The sequence below is a fragment of the Rhinolophus ferrumequinum genome, chromosome 8 (genome assembly GCF_004115265.2).
Source record: "Rhinolophus ferrumequinum isolate MPI-CBG mRhiFer1 chromosome 8, mRhiFer1_v1.p, whole genome shotgun sequence".
Classification (NCBI taxonomy): domain Eukaryota; kingdom Metazoa; phylum Chordata; class Mammalia; order Chiroptera; family Rhinolophidae; genus Rhinolophus; species Rhinolophus ferrumequinum.
In genome coordinates, this window is record NC_046291.1 from 28,806,099 (window position 1) to 28,827,127 (window position 21,029).

General features: G+C 36.4%; 1 protein-coding gene across 6 annotated transcripts in view; it reads right to left on the reverse strand.

The window, feature by feature from the left end:
• The window catches only part of NBEAL1 (neurobeachin like 1), a 153,103-nt gene that overhangs the window by 116,771 nt on the left and 15,303 nt on the right, over nucleotides 1-21,029 (reverse strand). For all 6 annotated transcript variants that reach the window (XM_033111730.1, XM_033111733.1, XM_033111734.1 and 3 more), the window contains exons 3-6: nucleotides 14,306-14,397; nucleotides 5,881-6,042; nucleotides 3,293-3,374; nucleotides 2,608-2,735 (exon numbers count right to left, since the gene is read on the reverse strand). In XM_033111730.1, the coding sequence (XP_032967621.1) occupies nucleotides 2,608-2,735; nucleotides 3,293-3,374; nucleotides 5,881-6,042; nucleotides 14,306-14,397 (464 nt within the window). The remainder of the gene's footprint in view (nucleotides 1-2,607; nucleotides 2,736-3,292; nucleotides 3,375-5,880; nucleotides 6,043-14,305; nucleotides 14,398-21,029) is intronic.

Below are 21,029 nucleotides of genomic sequence, written 5' to 3' on the forward strand. Positions count from 1 at the left end.
TTACATATGCAGATATGCAAACATCCATATGTTTCATCAAACAAGAAATTGTAAATGGTTCTGTATTTGGAATTATGCTAATAGGGCACTGTTATGTGCCTCTTTAAATCTTTAAAGAGTCATGAGGTAGAGGAAGAAGGCAGTGACAGTGCTATTCGCCAATTATTTCCACATCTACCCCTTCTAGTCACATAATAGAACTAACTTCTTGGTCTCACTGTAGTAGATGGCAACATGTGCTTAGTTCTGGCCAATTAAGTTCTGAATGAAAATGAGATGTCTCACAACCAGACAAGAGCATTAAATTGCCAATGTGAGTCATTTCAGAGCTTTCTTTTCTCTCACATGGTAACTGGCAAAGTCTTAGATCCTGCTCTGTCAGCTTGGGATCTTGAATGACTATGAGGATTAGAAGCTATCTGCCAACCATGTTAGACAGGCAGCAAAAACAAGAAATAAACCTTTGTTATTGTAGGACCTTATTTGTTACTGCAGCATAATCTATTTTATCCTGACTGATACAACAGGAAAGTTCAAAGCACTTCCTCCATGGGAAAAGAAGACATATTAAAGCTCAATAGAAAAGAAAGTATTCAGAAGGTCATTAATAACTCCCCATTAATAAATAGTCCAGAAAAGTATATGACAACATGCTGGTTAATCTTATGTGTCAACTTGAAAGGTGTTTTTTGGGTGAGATTAACATTTAAATTGGTAAAGCCTGGAAAAAGGAGATTGCCCTCCACAAAGTGCCTCATCCAATCAGCTGAAAGCCTCAGTAAAGAAAAAGACTGGCCTCTCCAAGCAAGGAAGAATTAATTCTCCAGCAGACTGCCTTCGGACTTCATCTGCATGAGCATTTCTGAGTATCCAGCCTGACTGCCTTTGGATTGGGACTGGAACATTGGCTCTCTACCTGCCAGCCTTCAGACTGTAACTGCACCTTGGGGTTGACGTTCCTGGGGCGCAAGCCAGCCAGTCCACATCGTAGGTTTGAGTTGTCACCCTTTATATCACATGAAACAATTGCTTATAATAAATGCTTTCTAAACACACACACACACACACACACACACACACACACAACCCCTACTGGCTCTGTTGCTATGGAGAACCCTGACTAATAAAGACAACTTCTTTCAGGCATAAAGGAAAGTAAATTGGATTGTTATAAATAAGTATATAGAACAGTTATATTTAATAACCAGGGCATTTGTTCCTATTATTCTACTTCCTACCTCTTGCTTTAACAAAAGGATGCATTTATTTCAATAAAGTATCACTATATAGAACATACAACTATTACCAGATAGTCTACATAAATAAACGTTCTCTTTGTTATCAATTCTTCACCATGATCTAATGCTAACTATTCAAAGTGAATGTATACTATCCCCAAAACCCTGAAAAGTCTGTAAAAACCAAACATTTCATAATAAAATGTTGCAGGAAGTGGGAATTATTTATAAGTGGATCAGATTAATTGAAAGTGAAAATGGAAAAACCTTAAGATTGAAAGTATAGCAGGTTTTTGAGAGACCTAAAAAAGAGGTATGATTATGGGTGATGATACAAATCTTCCTATTCTGTGCCCACAGGTAAGAAAAACATGTAAGTTTAAAACTCTTCTCCTTGAGCTCCGTACTGGTAATTATGTTGTCAGTAACCTCCAAATCTATCATCCTACATTCTATCTGCTTTGTGATGCTGGGACAGGCACTCTGCAAACTGTATTTCTCTTTTTCCAGCTACCCTACTGTTGGGTTCACCAATTCTGGGGACTAATGGAGCCCAAAGGTTGAAAGAGTGAAAAAGGAATTGATCCCTTAAACTGTAGTTTTTACAGGCCAACAGTTCTTAACTGTAGCATTCACAATTGGTTCCTATCTTCAGCTTATTTTCGGCAGTCTCAAAACCAGCCTCTTTATAGCTGCTCAGCAATACCCACATTGGCTACGTCATGCTCTTTCCTCAGAGGTCCAAGCCCCAGCACTGGAAGACCTGTTCTTCAAACTTGTAGTTTCTCTAATAATTCTAATCTCTTCCATTTGTTGTCACTGCCCCAGGGAAGTAGCTGCTTCCTGAAGTCACTGTTTATATTATCAGTGTACCCCTATGTTTTTTGAATTCTCTAATACCTACTTAACAATTTCCTTGTATTATATTCTCTCTCTTTAAATACCAGTTTGGTTTCTGTATTCCTTACTAGACCCTGACTGACATAAGCCCCACAATTAAACCTAAATAGACAAAACAGTGTTTAAAATCATTTTCAAGTTATGAAATATGCTTAAAAACAGAGATCATATCGTTCTTTAAAATAATATGTACTCTCTACTTGATGCTACTGAGCTTTGAAATTTTCCAATCTGGTTATTAGCATTCAATTGCACTATAAAATACAAGTTCAGGGTAAACTGATTGTCTGGAAGTGGCATGTATCATGAATTCATTACCTCCAATATAGTTCGCTACATCAGCGACAGAGATAGGGGTTGTCTTATACACATCTTACCAATTGCTCTCAGAGAATAAGACCTACTTTGAAGAATTGTATGTATTACAACATTCAGGTTTTGAATGAAAATTATGATTTATAAGACATACCCTGAAATTCTATGCCTCCAATTCCGATATGGATCATATAAACTTTCACAAAATGCCAATGCATGGATCACAAATTCTTCAATAGATGTCTGATCTGCCAATTCCTTCTCTTTTTTTTTGCTTTTTAACTGAGAATAAAGTTAATCATAAATTTATATTTAGTAAAAATATTAAACTGTACAACATCCTTACCAACAACATTAACTGACTACATGTTTCATTCATCATCTAATAACAAATCATTTTTATTAAAATCACCCTAAGTTCCACTTGAGTCTAAAGATAGTCAATTAATCATGTGAACTGAATATAACCTCTCAAATTTTATACATGTCTTAGGAAAGGTTTCCAATGAATAACTTAGTATCTTACCAAAAAAGAGTATGTTTTCAATAAGAGAGCTTTAATGAATAATAAATACATAAAATGACAAATTGTATCATTTTAAAAAGCCATTTATAAAACACTTTAATTTTTTAATTAAAATAAAATATACTGACTCGTTTTCTACGTTTAGATATGTACAAGATGACTAAAATATATTGTATCAATGGTAATTTTAATTCTCTTCTCAATTATTATGTACTCTGAAAACAATTAATTTTATTAACAATAATATTTCAAAAAGTAAAACCCAGTTACTCTCAGTAAAGCAGCAAAAAAGAATATATTAATTCACACCTACTTGCTGAATATAGAGTGTTGTCATAGTGATGACATGATTAATGTAAGAGCAAGTCCCAATTTCTTCCACATTAGATAGATTTCTGTGAGAAAAAAAAAAAAAACATGTATCTTTATTACATATAAATAGTGAGAAAAATGTATGCACATGTACTCAGGTTAAATTCTGAAAACACATGTTAGAAAATAAAATACAAATGACATTTCATGTAACCCTCCCTACGTCTTCTCCTTTGATTCTAATGTACAAAATAAGCAGCAAAACTACCATTCTCCAGAGTATTTTCTCAATCTGCTCATATCTTGCTTCAGGGCATGTCCTCAAAAATTGGCTCTACTAAATGGTTATAAAACTTAAAAAAAAAAAAAAAAAAAAAGGATGGTCACTTTTGCCACTTCTATTCAACGTAGCACTGGGAAGGTCTACCACAGCAATTAGGCAATAAAAAGCATCCAAGTTGGAAAGGAAGAAGTAAAATTATCTATTTACAAATGATATAACCTTATGGCAGAAAACTCTAACAATTCAACCAAAAAATAAAAAAAACAACAAAAAAAACCCAATAAACAAAAATCAAACTGTTAGAATAAATGAATTCAGCAAAGTAGCAGGATTTAAAATCAACACATAAAGAACAATTGCATTCCTACACACAATAAATAATCTGAAAAGGAAACTATGAAAAAAAATTCCATTTACAACAGCATCAAAAAGAATAAAATACTTAGAAATTAACCAAAGAAATGAAAAATTTATACAATGAAAACTAAAAACCATTGCTGGAAAAAATTGAATATAAATAAATGAAAACACATATCATGTTCATGGACTGAAAGACTTACTATTGCTAAAATGTCAATACTACCGAAAGCAATCTACAGATTCAATACAATCCCTATCAAAATCCCAATATTTTTTTTCAGGAATAGAAAAACCCATACTAAAATTCATATGGAATCTCAAGAAAATAACCAAAACAATATTGAAAAAGAACAAAACGGAGGACTCACGCTTTCTGATTTTATTTCTTAGTACAAAGCAAAGAAAAACACTATGGTATTAGTATAGACATATACAAGGTCTGCCAATTAAGTTTGCGAACTCGTCTTAGAAAGAGTGCTACATACCTCATTGCTGAATATCACTATGGTCACCTTCAAAGTACTCCCCTTGGGAAACTATACTCTCCTTGAGAAACTATGCACCAACGTCAGCACCCAGTCCACCCTTCAAAGAAATTTTGGAACTCTTTTTCTGGAATGATCCTCAGAGCAGTCATCATATTACCCTCAATGTCATCAAAATGTCTTCCTTTCAATATTCCCTTTATCTTGGGGTAAAGAAAGAAGCCACTGGGGACCAGATCAGGTGAGCAGGGAGAGTGTTCCAATACAGTTATTTGTTTAGTGGCTAAAAACTCCCTCACAGACAGTGCCATGTAAGCTGGTGCATTATCGTGATGTAAGAACCATGAATTGTTGGCGAAAAGTTCAGGTCATTTTCGTCTTAACTTTTTCACACAGCCTTTTCAGCACTTCCAAATAGTAAACTTCGTTTACTGTTTGTCCAGTTGGTATGAATTCATAATGAATAATCCCTCTGATATCAAAAAAGGTTAGCAACATCATTTTGACTCTTGATTTGGACTGACTTAACTGTTTTGATCGTGGAGTATTGGCTGACTTCCATTGTGCACTTTGACACTTTGTTTCAGGGTCATATTGGTACACCCATGTTTCATACACCAGTGATACACTGGTACAGCAGTAATAACATGGCCCAAAACAACATCTTGCCTCTCCAAAAGGTCTTGGCAAACTTCAACTCTCCTTTGCTTTTGTTCAACGGTGAGCTCCTTTGGGACCATTTTTGCACACACCTTTCTCATGCCAACATTTCCAGTGAAGATTTTCCTGTTTCTCTATCGATGTTTACTTGGTCTTCTATGCTTCTCACAGTCAGCCAATGATTTTGACACACAAGTTGATGAATTTTTGCAATGTTTTTGTCAGTGCTACTCGTTGCTGGCCACCTTGACCTCTCTTCATCAGTGATGCATTCTCTCTCCTCAGAAAAACATATAATTCATTTGTACAACGCTGTTTTCTTCCTGGCATTATCCTCATAAACTTGGACTAACATGTTCCTGATTTCACTTCCACTCTTGCCAAGTTTAACAAGAAATTTAATGTTTGTTCGTTGCTCTAATTCAAGCTCAGACATTCTCACGACTGCACACAAAAACATGCAACAATAATAATGAATACCATTCAGCAAGATACCGCCACACATCACCATGAACACAGCTGTGAGACACTGATATACCAAGATTATGAAACCTTACCGAGCTGTTTGTAGAGTGCTGCCAGTGTGAGCGCACGGTACCAAGTTCGCAAATGTAACTGTCAGACCTTGTAGGTATAGTAACTAAAAGGTTTTCCAATATAATATTAAACCACAAGCCTACTGCAAAAGGGGCACTCATCCTTTAATGCTCCATATGAAAATACCATTAATAATCAATACATGTATTATCACCTTGGTAACAATTATTTAAAACAGATAACTAGTTTATTTGTACCAGATACCTGCAAAGAATGATGAAGAACTTGACAAGCAAAATTGATAAGGCTTGCTGTTGTTCCTCTAACCCATCTGCCATTTTCTGAACACAGTGTAGTAGCTGAATTCTCAGAACCTGCAGAATATTGTCAGGAAGCAGAGATATTCCTGGAGGGACATCATCTACCCTACAATGTAAGGGGAAAAAAATAAGAAAGGAGATTAAATACAGGAAGAAATATTTTGCACTTCAAAGGAATTCATTTTCAGCTCAAATCCTAAAGAAGCTCTTTTATTCCAGATACTCAGTGCCTTCTCTGCAAGGCACCACCAGATGATTAGTAATACTTAGGAAGATTTTTAGAGAGAAGCAGTTAGTCTTACTTCAGTAGAGGCTGACTGAAAAGAAAGAAAGAGAGAGAGAGAGAGAAAGACTTTTTAATATTTCCAAAGAAAATATTTAGAATATAAATTAGTTCACTTTCTATTTAGAAATACAATATGTGTGTGGTAACGTGTGCATACCATTTCTAAAAGAAATAACGAGTAAATAAAAATGAAGTACCTATAACTAATTTAATATATATCAATTGCTATACTAAATAAACAATATTCACTTACCTATAGGTTCTTTAAGTCAAGTGATCAGAAGAGGGAGAGAAGATAACCAGCAAAACGAAAGGAGAAAGATAAAGAGGTGAAGGTAGAACTCCAAGCATGAGCATCAATAAAAGATTTTCTTAAAGTAATATAGCAATATGTATGACAATAGTTTCTGTGTAAGAAGACCATGGTTCTTTAATGGCAAAAACCTATACCAGATGTGACTGGCTCCTCTGTGTGTGTTTCATAATAAAAAACCTCTAGATTGAAAAGTCAGAAGACCTGTGTACTAAGTTCCACCTCTGTAACATGAAGCACTTCATTTAATCTCTGAAGTTCCCTAATCTATAAAATTGTAGTATCATCTGCCTTATTTAACAGGGCTCTGAAAGCAGAAAGTCAATGTGCATTGTCTGCTTTGAAATACATCAAAAACTCTAAAAATAAAATATATTTTAAATACACTATCACTAAAATCTAAGAATCTTTTCATAAGCCATTGTATACTAATTTCCCTATCTCTATTAAGAAAAACGCCCAAAACGCAAAGGAGCACCCTACAGAGCTCTTATCAGTATGTAACAATTATATTTATAATAGCGTCTCTTCAGATAATGCTTAATATGAAGTAGTATTACTATTTTTACAAAGAGTAAAAGGCTATTTCATTCCTGTGGAAAGAAAAATTTGAAGCACATTACTAGTGGTCACATAAATATCTACAATAAATATTATTATCCTCTTTCTGAACCACACCACAATGTAAATAGTTTTATAAAATAAACACCTGATTTTAATTAAATTACATGGAAAATAAATCACAAAGCACATTACCAAGATCGCCAAATTCTATAACCAGGTTACAAAAATACATGCTTCATTTTAGTCTGGGCATCACTTCACTTGTGGACGCTTTCATTCTCTCTTATTTATAAATGGTACCAGAAAAACTCTCATTTTTATATACCTTTTTTCCTGCTGAAAAGCTAAAAAGAGGTAATTAGGAAAACCAGAGTAATTTCAAAATAAAGATTTAATATAACTGATTTTCAAAATTAAGCTAAACTATCCTTCTCACTTTTACAAAAACATGTCAACAATAAAGAAAACATTAGATTTCTCAATATTCAATCCTACTTACTTAAAAGTAGTTCCTTTTGTCCTCCATTGTCCCATTATCTATTTACACATCTTTTTTATTTTATTAAACAGAAAAATAATTGCTTCTAAAAAAAATATGGTTTTTTTACTAACTTTCATTTTAAAATTGGAGCTTGCTTAGTACATGACTTATGGACAAAATTGTAATTTTTAGCCATGTTCCTAATACGATTGGGATTTAAGAATGTAGAAGCATTTACCCACTTTTAGGACTTTACTGCCCAAAATTCTATGCTCCTCTTGCTGAAATTCCCCAAATTTCAGAAATCCGTTCCATTCTTCTGTTTGACTATTGAATGTTTACTGTAAACTGCTGCCAACTATTGTCTCCATCTAACACAGGAAAAAGTCATGGATGCTGAGAAAAAATACCTGCAAAGAAGGACTCCTGGAGGCTAACTGGGCTCAAATTTAAAAAACAGAGCCTAGCAGCTGTTTCTACACAGGGACATCTCATGCAAACTGTGTTTTAGGGAGAAGACTATGCAGAACTGCCTGACTACACTGTGTTCCTGCCATCTGAGCCAGCCCCTATAGAGGGTGTTCCTCGAATTATATTTCAACCAATAGGACTAAGGCGTTCCCCGTCTAATCGGAGATGAGCAACTATATCCCCATCAGCATCTTCACCAACCAATCAGAGCAGCTCCATTCTGACCAATTAAATTCCTATGATTTGGAGTCTTTATTTGCATGAGAATGGACAAATCAGGGACCAGGGGCAGGAATTCTGCCTGCATAAGTCAGCTCCCCTCTAGCTCAGAGAGCACACTGTCCCTTTCTACAGAAGACTGAAAAACTGTTTCACTGGATGGAGCTGAACCATCAAAGACTGAAAACCAACGATGTCTCACCAGACCAGAGAGGAAGAGAACAGAGCGGAGCAGGCAGAACCAAACAGAACAGAACAGAACAGAGATGTCTAGCCTAAGATGGGCCTCACCCCAGGACCACCTTGCCCCAAAATCACCTCACAGTTGTGCTATTCCACAGCCATGGTGTTCTCACAGCTGGCCTGTATCACAACTGAGCTGTTGCAAACTTTCCTTCTTCACTACATCCCAAACTGGGGATTCATTGTTGGCACTGAAATGGTGCATAAGACCATTGGTTGATGAAGTCCAGCTTAAATTGCAAGGCTTTAAATTATAATGAATGCAGTCCTTGCCTTGTGTTATGAATTCTCTAACTTGGAAATTCAAGTCAAATTACTTTAATAATTATATGTGAGTTTCTTATCTTTAAGGTGACTAATTTTATACATCTTGTACATAGCATTCACTTGAAAAACAAAGTTTTCTACTAGTAAAATCTACTAGCAGATTTCTGACAAAGATATGAAATACAATTTTAAATAAACCAACAAAATCACAAATAAAGTAATGCTCCTGGTATTCTTCATCTTAATTTAAATACAGTAGTGACTTTGTAATAAGTCTACATGTTTTTAGAAATGACCTCCTAAGAAAGGAGATATTTATCATTTATAATGTACAGATGATAAAATTATCCATAAAATCATTAGGCTCATGATTTAAAGTGAACTCTAAATTATTAAAATAAAAGCACTTCTATGCGCAAACTATAATATACTTTTTTTATGAGTAGAAATCAGTAATACATAATCTTATTTTCAAGTTCAAGATTTAATGCTTCTCAACCTTTATAAGTGTGTTACAAATAATCTAACCAGGAAGAACTCTGAAACTGTATTTATATAATTATGAAGCACTACTGCTTTCAGAACATAACCATATCCTTTCTTAAGTTCAATGCCTTGGTCCAAAGCTCTAATGATTTTATTCTCTGAATTATTACAATTACCTCTTAATTGGCTTTTCGATTTCAGTCTCAACCCTTTCCAATCCAAGCTCCATAATGCCACCAAAGTCAAAGTGACTTTTTGTAAAAAAATCATTTTTTTTTCCTGGACAAAATGGCAGAGTAGGCAAACATTGTGCTTGCATCCTTTCATGATCATATCAAAATTACAACTAAATTACAGAACAACCATCATTGATATCTAGCTGAACATAAGTCCTATAACTAAGGATACACAGAAGAAGCCATGTGGAGACTGGTAGGAGGGACAGAGACACAGAACATAGTGGCCCCATACCCACATGTGGCAGCTAAAATTTGAGAGGGATACCTTGGCTGTAGCAGTACCCCCTGAACAGCAAGGTTCTCCAACCCAGGGTACCCGTGCTAGGAAGAGAAGTCTCCACAACCTCTGGCTGTCAAAACCAGCAAAGATTGTGGTTGAGTGAGACGAAGGGCTGCTGAAATCCTAAGTGTTCCTGTTAAAAGGCCCACACACGAACTCATTCTCTCTGAGTTCCAGCTCTGGGGAAGCAGCTCAAAAGACACCAGAGACATACAGGGAGGAACTGAATTGTCTGGCTTCAGTGCGAGGGCTGGAGGGGAAGCGTTCTCCCAAAGTGCTGGCAGAAGCTATTATTCTTTTGTTGAGCCCTCGCCCAACCCAGCATGCAGACACAGGTGACTGCCATATCTGTCATCTGAATCTCCATCAATCTGGCTAAAACCATTCACCCTGCCCTAGTGATTTCCTGAGACCCCTCTCCACCCAACTTGTACGTCCACTCAAGCTGTTTTCAGTGGATTTTACATACAAACAGCCTATCTTAGCTCATGCCACGAACTTTCCAAAAATCACTCAATGGTTCACAAATGCCCAACAAGCAAAACCTGGCCTCGGCATGCCATGTACCTCCTGCTGAGCAGTCTCAAGCCTGGCACTGGAGTTAGGCAGCCTCAGTTCGAGGCTTGGCCTCCCCCAGGCACCTTCAATCCCCGTACAGGTGGAAGCCATCAACAGATACCTTTGTGGCTCATGCCAGGTGGCCCTGGGCAGGGAACAGGCAACAGCTGAACTTGGCCTGTGGCAAGACCCCTCCCAGGATGCCCCAGAGCTGGCACATTGAGTGGTCAGCTTCAGACCATCCAGTAGCACCATCAGGGCTCCTCTGCTGAAAACACACCCAAAGTACAGAGTGGGCAGGCACCAGAATCCCACAAAAGCGAATCTTGCTCTTCGGTGACAGCCCCAGCACAATAGCTCCTCCACTGTAGTCAGAGCCAGTAGTCACAACCCATCAGCCTGAGGATCAATCCCTCCCACTGATGTGCAAACAGAAACCAAGGTTCAACTTGAGGGCCCACACCCACACAACCCAGCAACGGACACACCTGGAGCACCCAGCCCAGCTGACCAAGGAGACTGCACCACTGGGCCCCACAGGACACCAACTACATAAAGGCACTCTACTAAGACTAGGAGACATAGCAACTCTACTTAATAAACAGGAAAAAAAGAAAATGAAAGAAAAATACAAGGAGGTAGACAAAATGGGAAGACAAAGAAACACGTCCCAAATGAAAGAACAAAACAAAGCCCGAGAAAAAGAACAAAACAAAACAGAGATGAGCAATCTACCAGATGCAGAGTACAAAACACTGGTTATAAGGATGCTCAATGATCTCAGGGAGAACTTCAATAGAGATAGAAAACATAAAAATGGAGACAGAAAACATAAAAAAGAACCAGTCAGATATAAAGAATACAATAACTAAAATGAAGAATACAGTATTAGTATTAGGAATCAACAGTGTATTAGATGAAGCAAAGGTTCCAATCAGTGATTTGGGAGATAAGGTAGCAGAAAACACCCAATCGGAACAGCAAAAAGAAAAAAGAATTCAAGAAAAAAAAAGGATAGTTTAAGGGACCTCTGGGACAACCTCAAGCATACCAACATTCTCATCATAGGGGTTCCAGAAGGAGATGAGGGACATAAAGGAATTGAAAACATATTTGATGAAATAATGATGGAAAACTTCCCTATCACGGCGAAGAAAATAAGCATACAAGTTCAGGAAATGCAGAGAGTCCCGAACAAGATGAATCCAAACAGGCCCATAAGAAGACACAACATAATTAAAATACCAAAGGTTAAAGACAAAGAGAGAATCTTAAAAGCAACAAAAGACAAGCAGTTAGTTACCTACAAAAGAGCTCCCATAATATTGTCAACTGATTTCTCAACAGAAACTTTGCAGGTCAGAAGGGATTGGCAGGAAATATTCAACGTGATAAAAAACTAACACCTACAACCAAGCTCACTGTACCCAGCAAAGATATCATTTGAATAGGACAAATAGCTTCCCAGACAAGAAAAAGCTAAAGGAGTTCATCACCACCAAACCAGTATTACAAGAACTGTTAAAGGGACTTCTTTAAGAAAAAAATAAAAGATCAAAAATATGAATAATAAAATGGCAATAACTACATATCTATCAACAATTACTTTAAACTTAAATGGATTAAATGCTTCAATCAATAGACACAGCTGAATGAATAAGAAAACAAGACCCTTACATATGCTACCTACAAGAGACTCACTTCAGATTGAAAGACACATACAGGCTGAAAGTAAACGGATGGGAAAAAGATATTTCATAAAAATGGAAAAAAAAAAAAAAAAGCTGTGCTAGGAATATTTATACCAGACAAAATAGACTTTAAAACCAAGGCTATAACAAGAGACAAAGGAGGACCCAGTAATCCCACTTCTGGGTATTCATTCACCTGAAGAAAACCCAAAATGCTATTTCAAAGGGACATGTGAATCCTTATGTTCATTGCAACATTATTTACAATAACCAAGATATGGAGGCAACCTGGGTGGCCATCAATGGATGAATGGATAAAGAAGATGTGGTACACATATATAATGGAATATTACTCAGCCATAAAAAAGAATGAAATCTTGCCACTGCAACAACATGGATGGGCCTAGAGGGTTTTAAACTGAGTGGAGTACATCAGACAGAGAACAACAAATGCCGTATGATTTTCACTTATATGTAGAATCTACAGAACAAATAAAATGAATAAACAAAACAGAAACAAACTAGATACAGAGAACATTTTGATGGCTGTCAGATGGCAGGGGGGTTCGGGTGGGCTGGGTGAAAAAGGGGAAGGGATTAAGAAATACAAATTGTTAGTTACAAAATAGTCATGGGGTTGTGAAATATAATATAAAGAATATAGTCAATAATACTGTAATAACTATGCATGGTGTCAGATGGGTACTAGATTTATCAGGGTGGTCACTTCATAAGTTATATAAATGTTTAATTACTATGCTGTACACCTGAAACAAATGTAATATTTTATGTCAACTGCAATTGAAAAATAAAAAAATTTAAAAGAAAACTTGATCATGACATTCTTATGCAGAAAATTCTTTAGAGCTTCGTGTCTTCCATAATAAAAAATCAAAGTCTATTAGCTGTGCATGCATTGCACTTCATGATAGGGCTACTGTTTGATTCTGCAGATTCAACTCATCTGTGCCTGTCCTCTTACTGCCTACTTTCATCCCTAAACTGCAAATACTTTCCTCCTTGAAGATTTTTAGTTCTCCTAATACTCTTTTATCATCAACAACTACCTATTTCTCTCCTCTGCTCTCAACACATCTCTATAAATGGAATTCCTTTTGTGGCTAAAATTGTCTCGTTTCTCCATCTTTTAACCCAGCCAATCTAACCTCTCTTACTTGACTAACAATAACAACTACTAAGCTTCAGGATGGCTTGAGATACAAAAAGCTATCTAGGAAGTGGGCCTGGGAACGGTGACAGTGGGGAAATGGTGGTAGGAAGAGGAATGGGGAAAGAGTTGTACTTTCACTTGTACTTTTCTATAAGATTTCAAACCCCCCCACCCCCCATTTTACGATTTTCAAATCTTTTTCAAAATCTGAATACTCCTCCAAGATGTTTTCTAAGGCCCTACTCTAACGCCAGGAATTTAGGTAAGTTTCAACTCTCATGCCTGTGATATAATAAAGAAATCTGTGCAAATGAAGTGACTCATGGTGAGCCTTTAGACAGTTTTGGAGGGGCTGGTCACACGTGGAAAAAAAAAACCCATAAAAGAAACTGCTCCCCCTAACTTTATGGGAGGGGAGAGGAGCTGGTGACTGAGTTCAATGACATAGTCAATGATTATAGTAAGGCCCAATAAAACTGTGGACACCCAAAGCTCAATGAGTTTCCTTATTTGAAGATACTGGTATTCAGAGAACATAACATGCCCCGATGCCACTGGGAGGGTGCATGGAAGCCCCCATCCAAGTCCCTTCCAGGCCCTGTCCTGCATGTATCCTTTATGATAAAACAAAAACCATAATAAGTATAGCTCTTTCAGTGAGTTCTGACTTGTTCTAGCAACTTATTGAACCTCAGGGAGTTGTGAGAACCTCCAAGTTTACAGTTGGTGGTCAGAAGTGTGGGTGGCTCCTAAGACTTGCAAACTGTCTGAAGTGAAGGCAGTCTACTAGAGGACTGTGTCCTTAACGTGTGGGATCTGGCGCTAACTCTGGGTCGAGTCAGAATTGAGTGACCTGCAGGACACCCCGTTAGCTGTCAATGGCTCACCAAAGTAGAGAAGAGGCTTCTACAAGCCAAGTCTAGTATCAGGAAAAAAGACTGCTGTGATCAATTAGCAACGTCTGCCATGAGAGCAGGTTTAAACAGGAATACCACGTGTGTCACATAAATGCAATCCTTGTATATATGTTATCAATGAAGTCTTTGTGCCAAAAATTAACAAACTTACCCAAAGGCAAGAAATTAAGTGTTTCTACATACCTGGTAGGCAGCTTTTCAAAGTCAACATCTAAGAATTGTTCATAGCTAGAAACAAAATTTTCCAACCATAGCTTCAGGTAATCTGGATCTTTCTGAAATAAAAAAAACCATTAGAATATTAAGTATACCTGTCAGGGGAAAAAAAAAGCTCTTATTTGTATTAAGCGGATATAAACTGAGAAATCTAAAGAAGCAATGAAATGAAATTTCTAAGTGATATACTCAGGAAGACATATACTGTGTTTCCCTGAAAATAAGGCCTAACTGGAAAATAAGCCCTAGCATGATTTTTAATAAGATATCCCCTGAAAATAAGCCCCAATGCATCTTTTGGAGCAAAACTTAATATAAGACCCAGTTTCATTTTCGGGGGAACACGGCATTCTGTTTTAAAATGTGTATTAAGTCTAGTGAACCTGAAATGGCTTTTCATGTCACTCACACAAAGAACTACCGTCTTAACAACGTCCTATACGATTCTAAACAATTTGCCCTCCCTTATCTCTGTGACCTTACCCACTATTATTCTGTACTACACTGCTTCCTGGCTGTCATTGGGACACCCAGACATGCTTCCGCCTTAAGGCCTTTGTATTGGTGTGTTCCCTACCTAGAAAGTCTTCCCTCAGACAGCTGAATGTCTAAATCCATCATCTTCTTCAAGTCACTCTTTAGATGACATATTCTCAATGTAGCCTAATTTTACCACCCTTTCTTAAAACTGCAAACTGTCTTACTAACTTTACCTTACCCTATTTTGTTGCCCCAGCTCACAGCTTTTTCTCACCTTCTAACATACTCTGTAATTTACTTATTAATTTGCCTGTCATGTCCATAGGCCATACAAGTGTAGGATGAGTGACCTCTCTTTGTTTAAAATGGATGATACCAAGTGTCTAAAACAGTTCCTAGTACTGACCAGGTGCTCGACAGATATTTGTTCAATGAATTAATGCGAAATATGAAATGCATACATCAAGTCAAATCAAAGATGGATCATTAACCTAAACATAAAAACAAAAATGAAAACCTTCTAAAAGAAAACATAGGAGAATACCTTTGCAACTTTGGGGTAGACAGATTTCACAGCTAGGACACAAAAATCACAAACCAAAAAAAAAAAAAGAAAAAATAACTGGCCTTAATCAAAATTAAAAACTTCTAATCATGAAAAGACATTAAGAAAATGAAAAGGACATATACCAGCTGAAAATATCCTCAGTACATATATCTGACAAAAGACTTGTACAAAGACTATACAAAGGATTCCTATAAACCAATATCTCAATTTAAAAAAGGGCAAAACACTCAATTGCTTCACAAAAAGGGACACACAAAGGGCCAAACAGCACCTGAATGAGTGCTCAACATCATTAGTTATCCAGGGAAATGCGAATTAAAACTAATTAAAACACCATTATACAACCACTAGAATGCCTAAAAGTGAAAAACCTAACCATACCAGTGTAGCTAAATATGTAAAGTAACTGAAACACCCATTTCTGGTGGGAGTATAAAATGGTATAATCACTTGGAAAACAATTTGGCAGTTTCTTTTAAAGTTAGACATAGATTTACCACATGGCCCAGCCATTCCTCTGGAAAGAAGTGAAAACATATCCGCAAAACTCCTTGTACAAAAATGTTCATAGATTTGTTTTTAATAGCCAAAAGCTGGACATAAACCAAAATTCCATCAACAGGTTAACTGATAAACAAATTGTGCTATATTCACACAGTGGAATGCTAATCCCCAGTAACAATGAACTATTGATACAAGTAGAAATTTCAAAAACATGTTGAGTAAAAGATGCCAGGCATTAAAGCATATACACTGTATTTCATCTATACGCAGTTCTAGAGAGCAGGCTATAGTAACAGATATTAGATCACTGGCTGTCTTTTAGAAGACTGACTACAAAGGGAAACAAAGGGAACCTTCCTAGGTGATAGAAATTTTCTATTTTTCTTTTAAAGATTTTATTGGGGAAGGGGAACAGGACTTTATTGGGGTACAGTGTGTACTTCCAGAACTTTTTTTCCCCAAGTCAAGTTGTTGTCCTTTCAGTCTTAGTTGTGGAGGACGCAGCTCAGCTCCAGGTCCAGTTGCCGTTGCTAGTTGCAGGGGACACAGCCCACCATCCCTTGCGGGAGTCGAACCAGCAACCTTGTGGTTAAGAGGACACACTCCAACCAGCTGAGCCATCCGGAAGCTCAGCAGCAGCTCAGCTCAAGGTGCCATGTTCAATCTTGGTTGCAGGGGGCGCTGCCCGTAAGGGACTTGAGTTGAACTGGCAACCTTGTGGTTGAGAGCCCACTGGCCCATGTGGAAATCGAACCGGCAGCCTGTGGAGTTAGGAGCATGGAGCTCCAACCGCCTGAGCCACAGGGCCAGCCCAAAATTTCCTATTTTTTGATTAGGGTAGTAGTTACATTAATGTTTGCTTGTATCAAAACTCATCAAATTGACACTTAAATTCTGTGCATTTATGGTAAGTTACATCTCAAAGCTGATTTGAAAAAACTATGATTCATCAGAAATGTCTTTTTAAAATATGAACTGCATCATAAAAATGATACTCAAATTTGTTTCTTTCACCTCCTTAATACTTCTTTACTCTAGTCAATTTCAACATGACATTCAGGAGTCTTAGTTCCTTAGTCATTAAATATCATTAGCTAGGAACTGCTTTTGGATAAAAGGAACTCAAGTAATTTATTTCTCTAAAATAAAAGCATTACACTACAAATCAGAATTCCTAAAAGAATGTTCCCAGAATATGCAGACTGCTGACCTTTTGTGTATTTGTCTTTCTATTAATATACTGTTCCACAATCAGATGGTAAATTGCCACTATCTACATCATCACTGAGAAATAAGATGGAAATATTTCAGAAAAAGAACTATCTTGTGAGAAATTTTCTCAAGAATTTCATTACTTGCTTTTATCATTTCCAACTAGAATGTTATTCATTCATTCATTCATTCATTCAGTCAGTCAGCCATGCATTCCGGATAGGACTCCAGAAATACAAGTAGCTGGAGTTTTCCTTATCACTGTTCCTTTTTAATAAAGCAAAGGATTACTTCTCTGTAAAAGTTGAAAACAAAACAGTCTCATAATGCCATAAAGAATTAATGCATTTCTCCTCATAGTTTATTTAGGAACTCTACAGTATCTGGTTCAAAATCTAAAGGTCAGTCTTGCCAAGTGTTTGGCAAATACAGAGTTCTCCTAGGAAGTTGAGCAATCATAAGGAAAGAAAAGGCACTTACATTTGGCAATGTTTCATTTATTAAGAAATAAAGCAGTTAGGTTTTTGAGCCAAATGCTAAGTACCATAACAGGCACTAAACACACACACACACACACACACACACACACACACAGTGCCAAAATGCCAAAAAAATGATACACATTTTAAGAAAGGAAAAAACTATTGAAATTATAATACTCAATACATACTGATAACAAAAGTCACGTTTGACTTCTGCAATGACAAAAGGTGCTCAAAGTGGTTACCATCAGCGTCCAGACACTTGATTGCGGCGAACTACTGCTTGAGCAACGCTGACCAAAATGTCCACTTGTACGCATTTTTTTTTGGCACCCCCGGTATACATATCATCCCATTTACTTCTTACAACTACCCAGAGAAAGTTTTATTTTCCCCCTTTTAAAGGTTAGAAAAGGGAAGGTCTAAGGATATATAACTTGCCCATAGCCATATAGCTAGTAATTGATAGTGCTGGGTTTAAAATGCAATGAATCCAACTGTGCACTTTTCACAACACTACACTACTACACTGTCTTTCAACCATGAGCAGGAATAAAATGGTGCTTAGTGGGCAAAAAGTAGGTAAGAGTTTAGTCAGGATCAGTCAACTCAAGGCCATAAACAGTTTAACACATAAAACAGCCACATTCCACACAGTCAGAGTAAAGCCTTAGAGGATCTATATTTTACTGGCAAAGGTCATAGAAAGATCTCCACACTCTCAGAAACAATTATTAATTGAATCTCAAGCTTAGTTACTTATCTGGTTGAGAGAATATATTGAAACATCACAAGATGGTTTATCTCCACATTCAAACTATACTTATTTATTAACACAGCACACAAACGTATTAAGTACCACAGGAGCACTGGGGCCAAATTATGTAGACCCTAATCACTGCTTGATCACTTTCTAGAATAAGTTACCCTATGTTTGCACATCAGTTTCTTCCTCTTAAAAAAAAAGGAAATAATAGTACCTTTCTTTACAAGGCTGTTGTGAAAATTAAACTAATACGTGTCAAAGGCTTAGAACACAATGCCTAGCACATAGTATATGCTCAATAAGTATTAACAAATACTATTTTTATAACCTACTGTGTGCCAAAATTAGGAAATTCCCATAAAATAGGTATGTTCCATACTACACATAAACATATTTAAATATTTCATCAGCCCACATGACACATCATTTTAATTGTATAATCTTCCTTTCAAATCTCTTTCCATTTACTATCAGTGTCACTTTGGTAGGTTCATCTCTCTGACCTGTTTTTCATCGATAAAATGGAGATAATACTTCCTATCTCATAGGGTTGTTGAGATCACTGAATGAAATAATAAATGCAAGGCATTCAGCAATGCCTGACATTTAGCAAATACTCAAAACATGTTGGCTATCATTATTAAGATACAGATTCCGCTATCAAGTTGGTCATGATCCAATGTAGTAAAATAAGCAACTGTAAAATAATTACAAAATCAACTTTATTGATTTTGCATTCAGATATTCATCCAATCATCTGCCATTGTTTAAGATGAATACAGTCTTTCATTTGGACTGCTGTACAGCTTCCTACTGGTCTCTATAGCTTCAGTTTCTCCCACCTACAGAGAGCTACTAGTGGAATTTGTTAAATTTAAATCTAATCATATCTTCTCTCCTGTTCAAATCCATTCAATGGCTCCCCACTACCATAAAATAAAGTCTATAAACACTTAAACATGTGCTGTTCAATACAGTGGCCATTAGCCAAATATGATTATTTAAATTACATAAAAGCCTCCTTTTATCGTCTCATAACATGCACTCCCCTGCTGAGAGGCTTTAAGAGGTCATGGAATTACAGAATCCATAATTTCATCTAGTTCTTAAGGGTAGGGGGGACAGATGAGACAAGGGGGAACACCTTACTTCCTTCACACAATATTTGGGTTGTAGTATTCCTTCAAGTTTTAAAACTATAAACTTTTAGACACATATACATATTTCAGCCACATGTTGGGCAGCTCCCAGCTTACATGAGTTGCATTTTAAAAGTTCATTTAAATCAGTTATATTCATAACATATTCTCTAACATCCTACCAAAACAAGGTAAATTCCTCCCCCATAGAAACTTTATTATTAATGATGATTAGTCTTTCAGGCCAGCTCTCAAGTTTTTGTGATAGAACCCAGATACTTCAAACAGCATTTAATAAGCACACACCAACCACATACCAACCGAGGATAGTGCTAGACTCTATGAATAGGAAGATAGATAAAACATAATTTTATGTCAATTATACCTCAATTTAAAAAAATAACAATCTTGTCCTCAAAGTGCTTTTTCCAATAGAAGAGAGGCATAAACAAATAAATGCAAAACAGCATGAGAAGTAAAATCGTTGTTACAAGTATTTAAATAATACAAAGAAAAGAGTTACTGACTGTCACTGTTAGAGGTAACTGAGCAGCAGAAGCACGCTCAAGTTTTCATAGATCATAAGCAAATATTGTCACGGATGGAGGAGGGAAGAACAGAATTCCCAGACAGATAGCAAATAGCAAGATACGTTCCAAGATGTACAATATTTGGTATTGTTCCAGTGTGGAAATGACAGGAAGCAGAGGGACAGGTGCATAGGATTATAAAACTGGAGAAGTCAGCATTTCCCTAAGCAAGCCCTTAGGAACACTGTTCACTTGGATGAGAATGCACATGATTTGAAAAGTTTAAAAAAAGATGGCTATGTTTAATCAAGTTTGAGAAGCACTAATCAAGCAAAGTTAAATGAGTTTTTTAATAATATATTATCTTTGAGATGAAATATGCCTGTGACTATTTCCAAAACATATATAACCAAAAACCTTATCTTCCTGATTCAATTTCATAGTTTTTATCAAAGAACCCACTTTTTATTTGGTTGATCGTTTCCATTATGTGTATTATTTCATTAACTTCTGCTTTCTAAAAGCATTGTATTAAACGAAATTTCAAACATACATAAAAGTAGAATGGTATAATGACTCAGCTCCAACAATTATCAGATCATGCATAATCAATCTATCCCCATCCTCAACTGGATTGTGAAATAAACCCAGATATTATTTCATCCACAAATATTTCAATATATATCCCTAAAAGATCTTTTAAAAATATGTCATTATTACATCTAAAAATTTAGCAGTTCCTTAATATTGGTGTTCATATTTTCCTGCTTCACTCTTAAATGCCTTTTTTAACTGTTTGATAAGATCAGGACCCAAATAAAGTCCATAAACTACAACTTATTGGTATATCGTAAGTCTTTTTAATCCTATAAATTTCTATTCTATTTCTTTTTTTGCCCTGATTTGTTGAAGACACTGGGTCGTTTGTGATGGAGTATTTCTGACATTAGGGATTTTGCTAACTGCATATCCTCATGTCACCTAACATGTTCCGCAGTCTCTGTATTTCC